At 39.9% G+C, this 18,136-nt stretch overlaps 1 protein-coding gene across 2 annotated transcripts in view; it reads left to right on the forward strand.

Annotated features, from left to right (window-relative positions):
* Positions 1-18,136, forward strand: part of hgd (homogentisate 1,2-dioxygenase) — a 37,059-nt gene continuing 18,923 nt past the window's right edge. The window contains exons 1-4 of one of the 2 annotated variants that reach the window (XM_088322035.1): positions 1-1,122; positions 10,691-10,812; positions 14,195-14,353; positions 17,185-17,256. In XM_088322035.1, coding sequence (XP_088178161.1) covers positions 14,339-14,353; positions 17,185-17,256 — 87 coding nt within the window. In that variant the 5' untranslated portion in view covers positions 1-1,122; positions 10,691-10,812; positions 14,195-14,338. The remainder of the gene's footprint in view (positions 1,123-10,690; positions 10,813-14,194; positions 14,354-17,184; positions 17,257-18,136) is intronic. The other variant, XM_088322036.1, reaches the window with a different exon arrangement.

Here is an 18,136-nt window from a genome sequence, read left to right on the forward strand (position 1 = left end):
TGATCACATCTTTGTCCACACATCAAGGAAACCCCCATTTCCTTGTGTTGCTTCCCGTATCCAGCAAATGAGAGTGTGTAGGCGGCCCATATGGTGAGTAGGTGCACTGAAGCGGTGTGGTAAGAAAAGCAAAGATGTAAGTCTAGATGGGTAAAGCTTTTTTTCTTTCTAAAATAGATGACATATTGTCAGGGCAGAGAGGGAAGATGTTTCGTGCACCTCTGTAATCTCCATGGTGACAAATCGTGTGATCATGTCACCGGAAACACAGGGCGCTGATAAGTTTTTGCATCATTCATGCAAAGTCCAATATTCTTGCAATAACATTTTATTTTGCAAGTGATGTACCCTTGTGTTTATGGAAAGCATTGTTTAGATATTGGAGTTATCCCAAATATAAATAAATAAAAGTTATGCTTTAAATGCATCCTTTCACAAAAAGCAATTTTTCTCAAAAGTTTTCTTTGAAACGAGTATTTTTAAGAAACCTGGCAATGTTCAACTTTACACACATAGAAACACCCCTGATTTCAACTAAAATATGTAGTTTGAAACTTTATTTTCATAAGTCCTATACCTGAATAGCTACTGAATCTTTTTTTTTGTAGGCCTTCAAAAATGAGTCAAAATCGGCTCTTCCCATTTGAGAAAAATGTCTGGCATTGAATGAGTTAAAGAGGTACCACTGTAATGTGATCAAAAAACTGTTACACATTGGATTTGTACTGCATGTTTATAACCGAGGAGAAAAAAAGGCTTGAAGAATCCTTCCTTGACCCCGGCGCAACCCCGCTGCGCGACAAAGTGCGTCGTTAGAACTTCCTTGCTGCGAGGGAGTGCGCCTCCAAGATTGACCGCGTTTTTTGCCGCGACGACATATTGTTTTAAAGCGTCATGGCTGAGACTTCCTCCCTGCAGGAGTGGAAAGGCCTCAAATCCAATATAGGTGGCGGGGACGCTGCGGCCTCCCGCCGAGGACCCTCAGACTCCAAGGCCGGGATCAAAAAACCACCTCCGTCCTCCCCACTCCTCCAAATTGGTCTGAGAGGCTGCAGAGCGACACCCCCCAAGATGAAGCTGCCTATGATCTGATGGCAAGACTGCGGACAAACCCCAACAGCGGTAAGACTCCATGTGATTGACAAGCACTTTATTGTTTGCTCTTGAACACTTACCTCTTGGACAGAGATGGTTCACTTCGAGCCAGATTGTCCAAAGCAGAGAAAATAGTCGGCATGGTTTGACAAATACTGGTCCTATTACGCCCAAATCCTTTGTGATGGCAAAGCCACATTTGACGTCGAAATGTCTTTTCCATTTTCCACTTTTTTTTGTATTTTAGCCTCATTGTTTGTCACTCCAATTCTGCTTCTGTTTTAGAGACACTTCTTTCTTTTGTTTCAAACAATTCAGCCCCTTTATAAAACAACAAAGCTGTGTTTTATGGCACAATCATTTTAAGTCAGGTCAAGTCATGTTTATTTGTATAGCCCTTAAGAGTCTCAAAGGGCTGCACAGATCAAAGACTATTGGAAACTACAGACTATGATAATAATATAATATAATAATGAAATGCGAGTCGATAAGGCAATTCATTAGTGACAAGTATGCGTCATTCTATATTGAATCAATGGGAAAAGATAGTTGATTATGATCAGGGTTGGGTAGGGTTACTTTAACTTTTAATTACATTTGGATTACTCCAAAACCAAATATGCTAATAAAAGACAAAATAAATTAAATATGAATAAAATTACTAAATTTTGTGCAGGCTTGGGGAGTAACGGAATACATGGAACGGCAAAAATGATGTTGGCAAGCTGTTTGATTTATTTTCATTTTGTTTCTGTCGCATTTTGTGTTAGTTTTGCCGGAGATCAAAGAGATCAAAACCAGGAGAGAAAGCTTACCACGTGTTGTGAGTCATCATTTTATTCATGTTTAGTTTCTTTTGTCTTTTATTAGCATATTTGGTATTGGAGTAATCCAAAAGTAATCAAGTTAAAGTAACCCTACCCAACCCTTATTATGATTATAGAGAGAGGAAATGACAATAAAAAGTTTTGACGCTGAGTTCCATTTGGCATTTTTTGCGATTTTTGATGTTTAGCAGTGTGATGGTTTAGAATTTCACTTGGTTGAACATTTGCAAGCAACACGGTAATGAGGTTTTACTTTACATTTATTTTATTCCTTGTCAAACTACCTCCAAAAACCATTTAAACCTAGCACATTTTGATTTTCATCAAATTTCGTGTACTTTTATGATTTCGCAACAAAAAATGCTGAAATTTTAGGTAAATCAGAGCCCTTTTTTTGTGTGCTAAGGCCAAAGAACTTTTGAAAAACGGCGATCATTGCCATCCTTTGAAATCTATCTCTTTCATGATTGCCCATTGCCGCTCATTTGCGCCAGCTGCTGCTCGCTGCCTGATTGGTTCCCCTCCTATTTAAACTAAGTGCTCTCATTCACTCCTTGTCAGTCCGTCAACGAACCTCCGCACTTGCAAGGCAAGCATTTTGACTGGCTCCCGTTTCGTTCCCAAACTATCCTGTATCCGGTATCAATCCCGTCTGTCCCATATCCTGTATCCTGTATAGATCCCTGATCCAAGCCCTGTCCTCCTGTTTCCTGTATCTGGTATCGATCCCGTCTGTCCCGTCCTGTCTGGTATCCTGCTTGTTATTGATCCCGTCTGTCCCTTATCCTGTATCGATCCCTGAACCAAACCTCCGTCATCCTGTATCCAGTATCGATCCTGTCTGTCCCGTCCTGTCCCATATCCTGCTTGTCTTTCCCTGGCTTCCCGTTTTCCCGCGCCTGACTTCTCTGCCCCGCTTCCTTCTGCCCAGCGATCGCTGAATTGCTGGCGTTTGAGTTCCCACGCATGACTGCTCCGCTTTTGTAAATAAAGCTTGGTGTGAAAACATTACGCGTTTGGGTCCAAATGAGCCTAAAAAGGTATGAGACCCATGCTGTATCTACATCTATCTATATTCATTGGACATTATTAAGACTATCTTGTTAGCCCGTCTGTTCGGGTCCTGAAAATCTCAGGAAGTACTGTGAAGTGTTTCTTATGCATAGAAACATCCTGATGGGCAGCCAGGGTTTAATTGGTCCTGCCAGAGTCTCATAAACTTATATTATTATAAAATAATATTGTATTTAAAAAAATATTGTATCTATTTTAGAATAAGGCTGTAAAATAACAATAAATAACAAAGTTTTCTTGTGATTGGAGTATGATCATAAAACAAGTGAATATTGTTCAAAAGAGGTTGCACAAGTGCATATAATTACTATCAAATATTAAGTTAGGAATTGTCTTTTCATAATTATTCTTTTACTTGAAAGTTTTGCTTTTTTTTACATTAGCTTTTATTCCAAAAGGGTCACTGACACTGACCAAATAGATTTGAATAAATGCGTTCAAACATTTTCTTAATTCATTATAATGAAACACTACTTTAAATACTAAATTGGATAGTTTTTATTGGAGCTGGATAGAATTTGGAAGTTTTTTTACTCACATCTGCCATCTTCTGGCTTGTGTGTTCGTGATGCAATTATGTGCTGTTATAAACTTCTATTTTCATCGTTCTTGGGGTTTGAGTTGGCATTCGGACATTACTTGAAGGAGTCCTCTTCTCACTTTCACCATTTTCATGCTACCCTAACAAATACAAACCCTAAAAAAAAACACGCAGACGAACATGACTTAACTCCTCCAGCATCTTTAAATGGGAGGTGCGTCGTTCAGTGCTCCTAAAAAGGTCGAAAGTTAAATATTTTCTCTATTAAGTATGTGTTAACAATGCACAACAGAGTTGGAAGAGCCCTTATGCTTATTTTCCACTGCCCCTTTCTTCTTTTATCATGACTTTATCAGCTGATTGAGACGGAACACATTTGCTTCGAGGAAAGGGGGCAGGAGAGGGTGACGTCATCCTTGTCCCCTCAGTTAAAAAAAAAAAAAAAAATCTGTTTCAGCTTAACATGAAAATGGTGAAAGTAAGAAAAGGCCTGTTTCTAGTAGAGTCCAAATATCAACCCAAACACACAAAAAGATGGAAAAAAAAGAGTGTATTTGAGAGTGTCTAAGTAATGCACGTACATGCACCCGCATCATTAGTGACCTTGCTGAGGCTGCGATCATGACTTTAAGCCAGGAGATGGCGGCAGAGAGTAACAAAGTTCCAAATTCCGTACAGCTCCTTTTAAAGTACTTCATGATTAAAGTTAGAATGAATCGGGTAAAATAGAGTGATGCGTTAGTGGCCTTGTTTATTAATAAATCAATTGTAACAAAAGCATTTAACCCCCTCCCCCGAAATTAGTAAGTTTTAAAGTACGGTAAAATCAACGAATCTGTTATCGAATAAATAAGCGGTTTCCTCATCCCAACAGCGTTCTTCCCAGCATTATTGAATACACGACAACAAAAGAAAATACTGTACGCACATGGAACACAAACCGAGCAGCTTGTAATCAGAAAATATAACTGCACAACTTCGATGACATCAATAATTGTTAAATCCTTTGATTAACTTGTCGGAATTGGCCTTGGAGTGCTTCAGTAATTGTGTGTGTGTGCGCTCCCGATCTTTTTTTTCTTATTGTAAGCGCCCGTCTCTCTTTAAGGCACATCTTTATAACCAAGCAATTCCAAAGCAATTTTCTCTGTGGGAGGAGAGTGTAATTTTCTATTCTGTGACACTGTGATGTGTAAGAAACTGGGAGCAGGCGCTAAAAGGCATTTGCGGGTGGGTTTGAGTCCTTCTAATGGCCGGCGCGGGTGGCGAGGAAGTGGGCGCCGTGTTGGCGAGGTCTCCGTTTAATGACCTACCCCCGAATAGAGCTACCGTCCTGGAATTGCAAGGAGAGCGTCTTTTATCTTCCTATTAAACCATTTGCATATCATTTGGCCACCGATAGGATTTCGAAGATCCTCTCTCGCACTCGGTGTGTGCGTACGTGTCCTTGCAAATCTAATCAGTGTTAAATGGAGCAGTTAAATTTACAAGCGCGAGGCAGAAAATGGATGTCTGGTGTCAGGGCTAATTTAACATTTCAACTGATCTGCAATTACTAGATCCAAGCTATTTCTGGTCAGATGAGCAATTCATTGTTATTAACGCAACAGTGAGACACTGCTTGTAGCCAAAGTCACGGACGATGTCCACGTTTGACATGTTCTTCCCTCAATGGATGCTTGCTGTGGTAGCTTTCAAAAAAGTTATAGAAAGCATTCTAAAACGTCAACCCTTTAAATTTAATTGAACAAGAAAAATGCATTCGGTTGACTGGGGGGTCGGAAGCTGCAGCACCCACCTTGCCCAGCAGAGGGGGTGAGAAACCCCACAAAAAGAGACCAAACAAATGCAGATGTTTTATCGATTTGTTGATATTTATTGGGGTGCTTTGTCACAAAACCTAGCGAAAGACCCTTGTGGAGGCCTACAGAACACCTGTATGAATTTTCACGAAAATTAGTTCAGCTATTACGAAGCCTATAAGTCACATACAAACATCCATGCATCCATTTATTATCTGCACTGCTTATCCTCAGTAGGGTCACGGGGGTGCTGGAGCCCATCCCAGCTGTCTTCGGGCAGTGGGCAGGGGACACAGAGACAGACAACTCACTCTCTCATTCACACCTAGGGACAATTTGGACCGGCCAATTAACTTGACACGCATGTTTTTGGAATGTGGGAGGAAACCGGAGTGCCCGGAGAACATGCAAACTCCACACAGGAGGTACGATCTCATCACCTCAGAACTGTGCTGACATGCAAACATACACACACTAATCAGGATTCATAAAAGAGTTTGGATTAGATTTAGATTAAACAAGCACAATGGCTGGGCATTCTACTTGGGCGAGGTTGTTGGGGCCGTGGTTTGTTAGAAAAGCGCCAGGGTGCCACTAGGGAGTGCCCAAGAGCTACATGGCTGAATGCAGCTCCAGAGCCGCCTGTACATGAAAGCAGATGTTTACAGTTTAAGTTGGTATTTACATAGAAACCTAACTAAAGACACTACCAGAGGCCTAAAGTACCAATTGTGTACATTTTTACGGAAATCAAAATCGGTTCTGCAGTTTCCGAGCCTATAATCTTCATACGAACACAAACACACACATACGCACAGCAATTCTGAATGTTTAAACAAGTTTAGACTAGATTAGACGGTAAATATGTAGTCATAAGCAAATACTGATCTCTTTTCTTAGGGTACATTGAATCAAAGTATCCCGGGAGATTAAATACAGTCCAAGAATATAAAATTTGAACATTCAAAAAACAAAAGGCTAGGTTAAAAGTCAAGAACTAGAACTGAAAGCTGTATCTTTTTGCATGAGCGACCAGTTTCCAAGAGAGATAAATGAGCAGTGAAAAGTACTTTTCTTGATGATGTGAGAAAAAAAGCTAAAGGAGCAAATGTGTTAAAATTGTGTATCGACGGCCAACTGTACCAAGACACTACTTCGACTCCCTGGCTGTTTTAAGGAACCTATTTTTAGTCGAACCATAACTAACTTGCCATAACTATAGAGATATCCTTAACCGATCTTAACGAGTACTGATCTTTCCAATACAAGTTTTTAGATACTGAACCAGTGACGTGCAGTCAGGGGAGGTAGGTTGTGCCTCACCTGCCATTGTCGAAACATAAACATATTAAATTGCTTTACAGATTCAGATTCAGATATACTTTATTGTCATTCTTATACACGTGTATACAGAACGAAATGTCGATACATCTGACCCGCACAGTTTCCTTGAATGTACAGATATAAATAAAATGTTGTATTGAGTTGGAGTATTAAAGTACTAATAATATACTAAATAATTATAGCAATGTATAGTATAGTACAGTAGTGCAAAGAGTGCAAGAGGAGCAGCTAACCAGATGTGCAAAATGGGCAGTCAGGTAAACAAGTCACTGTACAATAACAATAACACTGGAGTACGATAGTGCAGAGGAGAACAGATGTGCAAAGGAGTGGCTAGGTATAAGAGAACTGCTAGTAGTGCAAAAAACAAACAAACAGATGTACAGATCTGTTACCTATTCAGTGATAAATTCCATTCTTACTTGACTTGACAATTTTTGTATTTTCTTTTTCAAAGTTGGTGAATCTTTGTAATTTAACTATGACTATACTAATACAACAGATATGTAACGTATTACTGTGTTGCTCTTGCTTCATGGCACAGGCTGATAATGATATTGCTACATTTTGAACTTTTTTTTTTTTTTAGCATAAATAGAAAATGGTTCTTAAAATTAGGAAAAATATCTGATATGGCAGTGGCAGATAAGCATGCTCATTTTGATTCACCATTTCACTAAACACTTTGGATGTTCTATACCACATTTTTTCAGACTGAGAAGGATTTGATACCTAGACTACATCTGATATATTTTAGTAAATGATAATTGGTCTGCATTTTTATAGCGCTTTTCAAGTCAATGAAGACCTCCTAAAGCGCTTTACAATGTGCTTCACACATACCCATTCACACACACACTCACACACTAATAGGGAGTCAGCCATGCAAGGCGCCTACCTGCTTATTGGGGGCTTTATTTTGTAGCACTAAGTGGCCTTGAACATTATTATATCAGACTTGTTGGTACAGTTTTAGAGAAAGGGTTGTAGTGCAGTGGAGTTTTCCAGTGCTGTACCCTAAGTTTTGTTTTCTTTTAAGTTTAGGTTTAGTTTGATCTTATGGACCACCCTGATAGGAAAGCCATTTTTTTGTCGCACTTGTGATTTGCTGAAGCTATCTGTATCTAATTTGTGTCCGGAATTTTCTGTGAATAATTCGATTTGCTACACAAAATGTACTATAATGATGTCAATAAGACAGGATGCTTTAAATTTAAAACTACCCTGAAAAAAAACTGAATTATAAATATACTGAATTGTATTTTGTAAAGTAGTTTCAAAATCATTTTTCCAAGTATGTAAATGTCCTTCTCTCTGCATAAAACGCTTACATTTATTGAAAAAATACATTTAAATCTCAACTTATAGTTTTTGAAATTGTATCTATCATATGAAGATTTACCATTCCTTTAATTTCAGGTTCCTGATTTTTAGATAACAGCCGTTATGGCCGTCAGCTGACATAAAATGTATCAATACAACAGGCTCAGATACATGGTATTTCTACTTTCCCATACTTAGTGAAATGCTTCTTAAAGGTAGATGATTTATTTTGCTCTTATCTGGGGTCAGGTTCCGGGAGCAGCAGCCTCAGCACTGAAGCCCAGACGTCCCTGTCCCCAGACACTTTATTCACATCATCAGGCATTTTCAGGCTAGACCAGAGAAGAAGCATCCCCAGCGTGTCCTAGGTTGTGTTTAGGGACTCCTGCCACTGGTACATGCCCTGAACCCCTCTTGATGTAGCATCCTTATCAAATGCCCGAGCCACCTCAGCTGGTTCCCCTCACCCCAGAGGAGCAGCCGCTCTACACCGAGTCCCTCACGAATGACCGACCTTCTCACCCTATCTCTAAAGGAGAGCCCAGCCAACCTGCGGCGACAAACTCATTTCAGCTGCTTTTATTTGGGATCTTGTTCTTTCGGTCATGTAAATCCTGGAGTTGGGGTTTGCTGACGATTGCCTGGTGGCCGGCTGGGCACATCCCAAATGGACAACATGGGTCAACACTCCTATGGGCTCACCACCTTTGGAAAAATTGCATTAATTTTACGTAGCATGAGCCTCAATTCGAGAGAGTTGACATGTTTGACTACCTAAAAAAAAACCCTGAAAACGGCTGACCTGTCACGACTAGAACAGAAGTAGGACCCTGATGCGTAACGTTACTCGCAAGTTTATTGAAATATAGAGGAAAGGCAGCGCCAGCGATCCAGTGCTCACTGAACGAGGGAAGAAAACCGCTCACGGGATCGGAGCGTGTTACGATTGCGGAAGTGGAGATCGGGAGATTGTGGCGTAGTTAGACGGAAAAACAGGTCGTTAGCCGGGACGGGAGAGCAGAACGTGGTCGGGGTCAAAAAACGAGTCGTTAGCCGGGACGGGTGATCAAAACGTGGTCGGGGTCAAAAAACGGGTCGTAGCAGGAGACAAACAGGGAAATCAGGAACGGACAAGTGGAAAACAGGTGACAAAACGGGACAGACAGGAGTCAGAGTCAAAAATGCTTGCCTTGTGAAAACAGAGGTTCACTGACGGACTGAGAACAGGCGAGTGAAAGGACTGAGCTTAAGTAGGACGGGGAACCAATCAGGTAACCAGCAGCAGCTGGCGCCAAACGAGCGGGCACAGGTGAGTAATGAGTAATGAGTAATCATGACATGACCAAAACAATGGGAAGAAAAATGGGCCGATTTGGTCACTTTAAGTTTTCTGTATTGAATATTTTTCCTTGTCTTTTTAACACTCGTTTTTTGGGGTGGCATTAGCTCAGGAGGTAGAGCGCTCGTCTTGGGATCAAGAGATCGCAGCTCGAATCCCGGCTCCTCCGTGTTACATGTCGAAGTGTCCTTGGGTAAGACACTGAACCCCTAATGCCCCCAATAAGCAGGTTGGCGCCTTGCATGGCTGCACGGCCGCTATTGGTGTGTGAGTGTGTGTGAATGGGTAAATGTGAAGCACATTGTAAAGCGCTTTGGGAGGTCTTCAGTGACTTGAAAAGCGCTATATAAATGCAGACCATTTACCATTTAGTTTAAACCGTATAATACACAAACATTTGATGGTCAAATAATACTTACTGTCACTTTAAATCTTAAGAATCTTGAAGGAAAAAAATTAGCAAAAGTATGTCACTGAGTCGTGGGAACCTCATGCGTGGGTTCAAATCCAGATACCGGCCTTACTGTGCGGAGTTTGTATGATCTCCCCATGCTTGCGTGGGTTTCCTCTGGGCACTCCGGTTTCCTCCCACGTTCCAAAGACATGCATTTCAGGTGAATTGGCCGGTCCAAATTGTCCCTAGGTGTGAATGAGCGAGTGAGTTTTCTGTCCCTGTGTGCCCTGCGATTGGCTGGCAACCAGTTCAAGGTGTCCCCTGCCCACTGCCCGGAGATGGTTGGGATGGGCTCCAGCCCCCCCGCGACCCTAATAAGGATAAGCGTTACAGCTAATGAGATGAGATGAGATGAGATCTGTCACTGAAACAGGACATTTGGACTTGAAAACAATATTGTCTTTCTTGACTAGAACCAACTGTTGTGCAAACTATAATAACATGAACGTTTGACATTTTTATGACAAGAAACCTTCGGGAGGGAACATGTGCTCATGTAATTAATTCTCATTCGCGCCAGTTCTGCCTTCCTTGCTTTAAATGATGTGGACGGCTAATTGATGTTATTTAAATCCCTGTTCTGTTTACAGTTGGATTCTGTCACGACAAAAAATGTAATTACCACAAAAAAAGCTTGTTTACTTTGTCACGGTATATAGGAGTCAAATTGTGTGCTTTTGTGCCCACGGTTAGCGTAGCGTTTACCTTGGAGTCATTCAGTTCAGCAGGCATCTAATAACAAAGCATTTCTGGGCCACTTACGCATGCATACATACAGCCCCATTTGTCAACTCTTTCGCTCGCCTCCGGAATCGTACCCGAAATACTCTCCGATTCCATCATGAGACCGGGATGAAATTAATATTGCCTTATTTTCTCTGTCTGCGCAAGCTGTAGATCAATTTCCGGGGACGCCGTATTCGGCCTCCGTTTTGCACCCCGAGCGCCTGCCAGCGGGGAGGCCCCGGGGCCCGAATGCACGCTTCGCCGGAGGAAACGTTACTTCTGCCGTGGTGAGTTGATCTGCGCCTTTTTAGGAGAATTGCCTTCATTTAAAGAAACGGAATGGACAAGCCGGGCGCGAATGGGAAAGACGAAATTGATTTGGTTTGATGTGCCTACCTGGGGTAGACCCTCGTTTAACCGTCTATTTTGAAGATAAATGGGAGAAAAATACCGTATGCATAACCTTTTTCAGCCCTGCTGTTGTTTAGCACACATCAATTGTCCTTAGTGACCTCTTCGCACCAGCCGCAGTGTTGGCTAGCGAACAAAATGACATAAAAATGTATTTGAAATAAAACTAAAGTCTTATGTAAATGTTTTCTCATTTTAAAAGACCTCATGTAAGTATTTGTAATACTGTTACCGTTTATACTTGTACATAAACCCACATCGCTGATCAGTTTACTCTATTTTTAATATGGGACAAATGAAAAGGAGATTTCATAGGATTGCAACTCCTTATATTTTCTATTACCGCACTGTTGTTCTTTGCTGTTCTTTGATATCCACACCCTTTAAGGCCGATCTATTTTTGGTAACCATGGCGTTTTGATAAAAAGGGGGCTCAAGGGAGGCGCCAAAAACGGGGATTGGAATTCTCTTATCTGAAAGCCCCTCACCCTGTTTCTCCATTGATGTCCTTTCCCCTTATTTTGAGTGTCTACTAAAGTTCTGGAGATTAAACTTAACATTCGCATTGAAACCGGCCCCCTAAAACTGATTTAAAATAGCAATATACAAAATTTCATGAAATATGCACCAAAACAACAGTAATTATTCAAATGTGTAGATAGTAGAGATAATATACCGGTAGTAAACATAAGAATAAAACTATTTGAAATCATTTCAAGTAACACTTTGTTGGCAGACACTTGCACACCATTTCCTTTTTCACTCTTTTCCATTTTTCCTTCACTTTATTACTACCTTTTTTGGGATCCACAAATATGTGCAAAAAAGGCAATAAAACGCACTAAATCCCAATAAAATGAGATGTGGTCCCTCTCAAACAGATTCAGAGTGGGGCATAGTGGACAAAGGTAGAACACCATACGGGGGCCACGCAAAGCACTTTAGTTGGCTCTTGTGTTCTGTTTTTTGCGGGTGCCGGCATACCACACTTTGAAAGCCAATTTATTAGAAACTGATAGTTATGAATGAGTGAGAAAATCCTGGTCCAATTTTCCAATATTTGTTCCTATAATATGAATTATATTTAATATTTTGCAATATGTTGTTGTTGTTTATCAAAAAATATATTTTATTCTATTTCTATTTAAAGTGTTCTTTCTAGCAATATTATAAATATATTCTTTAACAATAACTCATAAGCGTATTCTGTTTTTAATATTGGAAAATTGCTGTACATCCATTTTTTATCTTGGTAAAACAGGCCTCCAAATTTCCACAGTTTAGTATGGCAGATTCCTCCATCGGAAGACATGGTTAAGTGTCATCTGCGTGGCAATGGAAACTGATATCATACTTGCTAATAATATCACCTAATGGAAGCATGTAAATGCTGAAAACAAGGGGGCCAAGTACTGAACCCTGCGGAACACCACAGGTAACACTAAAGGGCTCAGATGTCATTTCACCATATTTAACACAGTGCGTACTATCAGAGAGGTAGGATCTGAACCATAAGAGGACGGTTCCTGAGTTACCAATCCATTTTTCCAACCGTTCTAGTAAGATATTATGGTCCACATTGTCAAAGGCAGCACTAAGGTCCAGCAGCAGCAAGAGTGATGAAGCGCCGGAGTCCATTGCCAGTTGGAGTATATCACTGCGCCCTTGTAAAAACAAATACAAGCGATGGTGGCGTTTTGTAATTTACGTAAAAATAATACATTTTTATATCTTCTATATACCATTGTCTCTCACAAATGTGAATCTAATTTTCTGTGTAGCTGGGTACTGACTTCCTCATAGATCACCAACAATTGGCACCCACTTACAAGGTTATTAGCATCTTTGGACAGCTTATTGCCTTGAATATAACTCTGTCTATAATAATTGAGACCTTTTTCTACTGTCTTTTGAGATAGGTGTGCATAATAAGAAAGAGATGATACGGCTAGGCCAGTGTATTTCAACCAGTGTGCCGGGGCACACTAGTGTGCCGTGAGACCTTGTCTAGTGTGCTGCTGGAATTTGCCCAATTTTCCCTTTCCAAAAAAATCAGGCCATTGTTCGGTATTTTTGCTTTCTTCAGATAAGGAACTGTAATAGTCATCCATAGCAGTAGGTGGCAGTGCATTTTTATATACTAATTATCTGCTTATGAGGTAGCACAGTACATTTAATAACTTAATTTGTTTAACAAAGCGGTTCAAGATTGCACTGTAAAAATAAAAACAAAAAAAGCACACCATTCTTTTTTATTTTAAGTATTATTTTCTTCTTTTTATTTACTAATTACCTGCTTATGAGGTAGTACAGTGAAATATTTGACATAACTTCATTTTCAAACATTTTTGACGGACGGTGTGCCTCGGAACATTTTTATAACAAAGTGTACCTTGGTTCAAAAAGGGTTGAAAAACACTGGGCTAGGCTATCAGGTATAGTGACTTAAAAGTCGCTCGTTGTTGTTTCGGCCGCCTTATTGGCTCTGCTTGGGATACATGGATACCGTAACACGCTCTCTGTTGGATCTATTAATTCCCTCATCTGAAGGCTCCCCTCCTGGTCTTTGCAAGTGCAAAGTCCATTGATGTCTTCTCTCCTTATTTTTTTTCTATCCATCCATTATCTGCACCGCTTATTCTCAGTAGGGTCGCGGGGGTGCTGGAGCAGTGGGCAGGGGACACCCCGAACTAGTTGCCAGCCAGTCGCAGGGCACACAGGTACAGACAACTTACCCGCTCATTCACACCTAGGGACAATTTGGACCTTTAACCAATTAACCTGACATGCATGTTTTTGGAATGTGGGAGGAAACCGGAGTGCCCAGAGGAAACCCACGCAAGCACGGGGAGAACATGCAAATTCCACACAGGCTGGTAGCTGGATTTGAACCCATAACCTCGGAACTGTGCCGCACACGCGCTAACCACTGCTCCGCCGTGCTGCTCTTTTGTTTTCTACTAAAGTTTAAACTTAAAAGAACACAAACAGTCGTTTCATTGGTATTTTTCTTGTTTTAGTATAAAAAATGAGTTCTCTTTTAATTAATGATAAAATAACTCACTGTTGGGAATTGATTTTTAAAGATTTTCGGTGGAAAAAAAGGACGCTGAACGCTGATCTGTTGGTAATTTTTTTTACTTGCAAGCCTAAAACAACTTGCTATACTTTCTCTGTTTGTCCCGACGGTGTTTGGAGGATCATTTTTGTTTGTGCAGCGTGAAACTCTGACCGGACCTCTGCCCCCTTTCCCCATAGGCCCTCTCTCGCTGCGTCACGCAGACCGCAAAAGCCTAATTGAAACCATATTGACAAAGAGGATAAATCCACGTCCACGCAGAGTTTGCTCCTGGAGTCCTTCATTGAATAACGCTCGCAATCTCCTCCCATACTGACAGCAAGATGGCTGACCTCAAGGTAAGGCATTTATGTACATGATACTAGACTTCTATGAAGACGCAACTTCTTAAAAGTGCAATGTTGAGCAGGTTAATATGAAGCAGACAGGCTGTGAGACGGGCGGTGTTGTTTCTAGCCAATCAGGATGCGGCATTTGACAGACGCTCAGATTTGACCGGGGGAGACTTTGAGCTTTTGTTAAAAACAACTTTTTGGAAGATATTTAAAAAAAAAGCGAGGATTTGTATTGGACTAATGTTTAGAGCTTGCCAAAGAAACACATTGAACAGATTTGCGTTCATGCCTCAACCCTAACAATGACTGAGCATCCTTACTATGTAGATATTATAAATCTTAAAGCAGGGGTGTTGAACTCATTTTAACTCTCAGGCCACACGATAGAACAAATATTCTCTCGGGGGCCCCACTAGTAAATTAGAGAGAAAGAATAAGAGAGTGAGAGAAGGAGAGAGGGTGGGACAAAGAAACAGAATAGGAGAGGGAGAAAGAGAAAGAGAGAAAAGGGAGAACATGAGAAACAAAAGAGATAAAAAGAGAAATAGTGAGAGAGGAGGGAAGAAAGAGAGAGAAGGAAAGAAATCCAAAGAAAAATAGAAAGAGAGAGAGAGAAGAGGAGAAAGAGAGAAGGGGAAAGGAAAAGAGAGAGAGCAAAAGAGAGAAAAGAGAAAAGAAAAATGGAAGAGAGCAAAACAGGGTAAAAAGACCGAGAAAGAGACAAAGAGGTACAAAGAAAGGGAGACAGGGAGAGTGAAAGAGATGTATTGAGAGTGAGAGAAGTGGGGAGGAAGAGAGAAAAAGAGAAAGAGAGAGAGAAAAGAGAACATGAGAAACAAAGATAAAAATAGAAATAGTGAGAGAGAGAGAGAAAGAAAGAAATCCAAAGAGAAGGAGAGAAGAGAAGGGTGAAGGGAGAAGGGGAAAAGCAAAACAGAGAAGGAGAAAGAGAAAGGAAAATATGGTAAAATGACACAAAGAAAGAGACAAAGAGGTACAATGAAAGAGAGACAGGGAGAGTGAAAGAGATGTATTGAAAGTGAGAGAAGTGGGGAAGAAGAGAGAGAGAGAGAAAGAGAGAGAAAAGAGAACATGAGAAACAGAGATAAAAATAGAAATAGTGAGAGAGGGGGGAAGAAAGAGAGAGAAAGAAAGAAATCCAAAGAGAAAGAGAGAAGGAGAGAAGAGAAGGGAGAAGGGGAAAAGCAAAAAAGAGAAGGAGAGAAAAGAAAAAAAAGAGCAAGACAGAGGTACAAAGAAAGACAAAAAGAGACTGAGAGTGAAAGGGAGGGATTTAGAGTGAGAGAAAAAGGTAAGAAGAGAGAGAGAAAAAAAGAGAGAGAGAGAGGGGCGAGAACATGAGAAACAAAAGAGATAAAAAGAGAAATAGTCAGAGAGGGGGAAAGAAAGAGAGAGAAAGAAAGAAATCCAAGGAGAAATAGAAACAGAGAAGAGGAGAAAGGGAGAAGGGGAAAGCAAAAAAGAGAGAGAAAGGAAGAGAGCAAAAAAAGGTAAAATGACACAGAGAAAGAGAAAAAAGGGTACAAAGAAAGAGAAAAAGAGAGACAGTGAGAGTGAAAGAGAGTGATTGAGAGTGAGAAAAGTGGGGAGGAAGAGGGAGAGAGCGAGAGAAAGAGAGAACATCAGAAACCAAATAGATAAAAAAAAATGATAATGTAATTTTACATGTCATCCATACCACTTGGTGGTCCAGTAGTTAGGATTCAGCACTCTAAACGCTGTGACCCGGGTTCAATTCCCATTGCATGTATTCTTTTGCGATAGTGTTCAAGGATATTTTTTGACTGATCAATTTGTGCACAAATCCTATGTTATACTAACATAAATCCTCTTGTATCACGCAGCAAACTTATAGGTTTTTTAAAAAAATGTAAAAAAAAAAAAACAACAGCAACGTGTTGTACAGGAATAAATACAGTCTTTACGCTTGGGGATGGAAGATACCTGCTATCACTTTGAAAAAAGGCAAAGCAATTAATATTATATGTAAAAACTGACATAAAATTTAATTTATTTATATATAAATGTATGGATTATGAATATACACTAATAGTAAAAGTATTTATTTTGTGCAATAAAATAAAGCAAAAATAAATATTTGTTTTTCACTCTTAAATGGCTGCAACTTTGCCACTTGATTTTAAAGTAAAAACAGCTAACGACTAGTTATGGCTAACCTATTCTCTGATTTGGGAAATGTGACATTCGTAAGCAAACTTTAATCAACATCAAAGGGACATTTGTGTATTATTTAGCACCTCCTAGTGGTAAAAAAAAGGTTCCATCCAATGAAGAGAAAAAACTATTGATTAAAATAAAAATACAAATAAATATACATTATATATACATTAAAAAATACACATAGGTTAAGAAAGTTGTATTTATTTGAAAAAAGCCTCTCTTAGAGGGAGTTCACAGATGTCGGCCATATTACTGCTACGGGTAACTGCAAACCAAAACTTTGATGCAGTTTGGTCACTCTGAGTTCCCATAGTTTATAATCTTGTGCTTTTGAGCACTCCTTTCCAGTTGCATGACAATACAGCGACATCTAGTGGTCAGATCACACACACACACACTGCCCCTTCAATGAAAATATCAATAAAAGTGTAACAATTACTGCTCTAATTGGACAGCAAACAAGGGATGACTGCGCTTTGTTTGATCACAAATCTAATGCGAATCCGTGTGACAACAATTAAGAAAAAGACTTCTTGACGAGCTCAGCAATTTAATTGTAACCAGCGTGAACGCGTTTATCCCACATCACAATCAAGCCGCATGGTGAGCGCCGGTCTCGTTGAATTTCACAGTACTTGAGCGGATTCGGGAACGAATTCTCATCCGAAGATCCTCGCTGCCCTGGTTCTTTACCTCAAGGACAGGTAGGACACGTATGGATCAATGTTCCCTCTAATATTCCACGAGTCTGAGCGTTCACACAAAGTCGGTGAGCAACGCTTGAAACAACAGTGAGCAACAGCAATCCCAAGTGTGGCAACTAAGTCATTATCAAACATGTCCAAAACGGAGTTTCCGGCAATGCGAAATTGTTTTTCACTTTTGAATTAATTGACTCATGTACTATTGCACTATTTGTACGGCCTACAAACGTCATTTGTTTTCACAACAATTCTTTCACAAGATTTCTATTTTTTTGGGGGGGGGGAACTTTTTGGGGGCTTATTTAGTCGGTTGCACGATACTCAACTGTATTTGATTACATTTTTTTAGTGGAAGTTGAATGTTGGCAACAAGATTGACTTGAAATAATTGGAAATTATTTAAATGCAACACAAACTTTTTCTTCTTTTTCCCTGTTTTTTTTCTACTTTTTAAAAAAAAATCCTTTAAAAAAAAAATCTTATTGTGTTTATTTTTTCCCAGCTGTTACTTTTTTCTTGCTTCTTTGTTCTCTATTTCCTTTTTCCTTTTATTTGTTTTTTTCTTTTTTCTGGCTTTTTTTAGAATTTTTCCTGCTCTTTTTTTCCTCTTTTTTTCTCCTTTTTTTTCACAGCTCTTCAATACTTTTTCATTTTTGTATTTTTCTTTTTTTAGTTCTATTGCCCCCCGTTCCTCTAAGTCATTTTGTGCATAATTTTAGATAATATTTGGTCGTATAGAGATTAAAGAAGCAAAAACAACCTGAAGAGCCGTTTGGCACCCGAAAGAGCCGTTTTCTTTTTTAGTGAGCCAAGCCGAAGAAGCCGGTTCTCGAAAAACTCTACTCACTTTACTCAACTTGGTTCTACTTCGACATTGACT

The sequence above is a fragment of the Urocampus carinirostris genome, chromosome 18, assembly GCF_059441175.1.
Source record: "Urocampus carinirostris isolate Australia breed hairy pipefish chromosome 18, RoL_Ucar_1.0, whole genome shotgun sequence".
In the NCBI taxonomy this organism is placed as follows: domain Eukaryota; kingdom Metazoa; phylum Chordata; class Actinopteri; order Syngnathiformes; family Syngnathidae; genus Urocampus; species Urocampus carinirostris.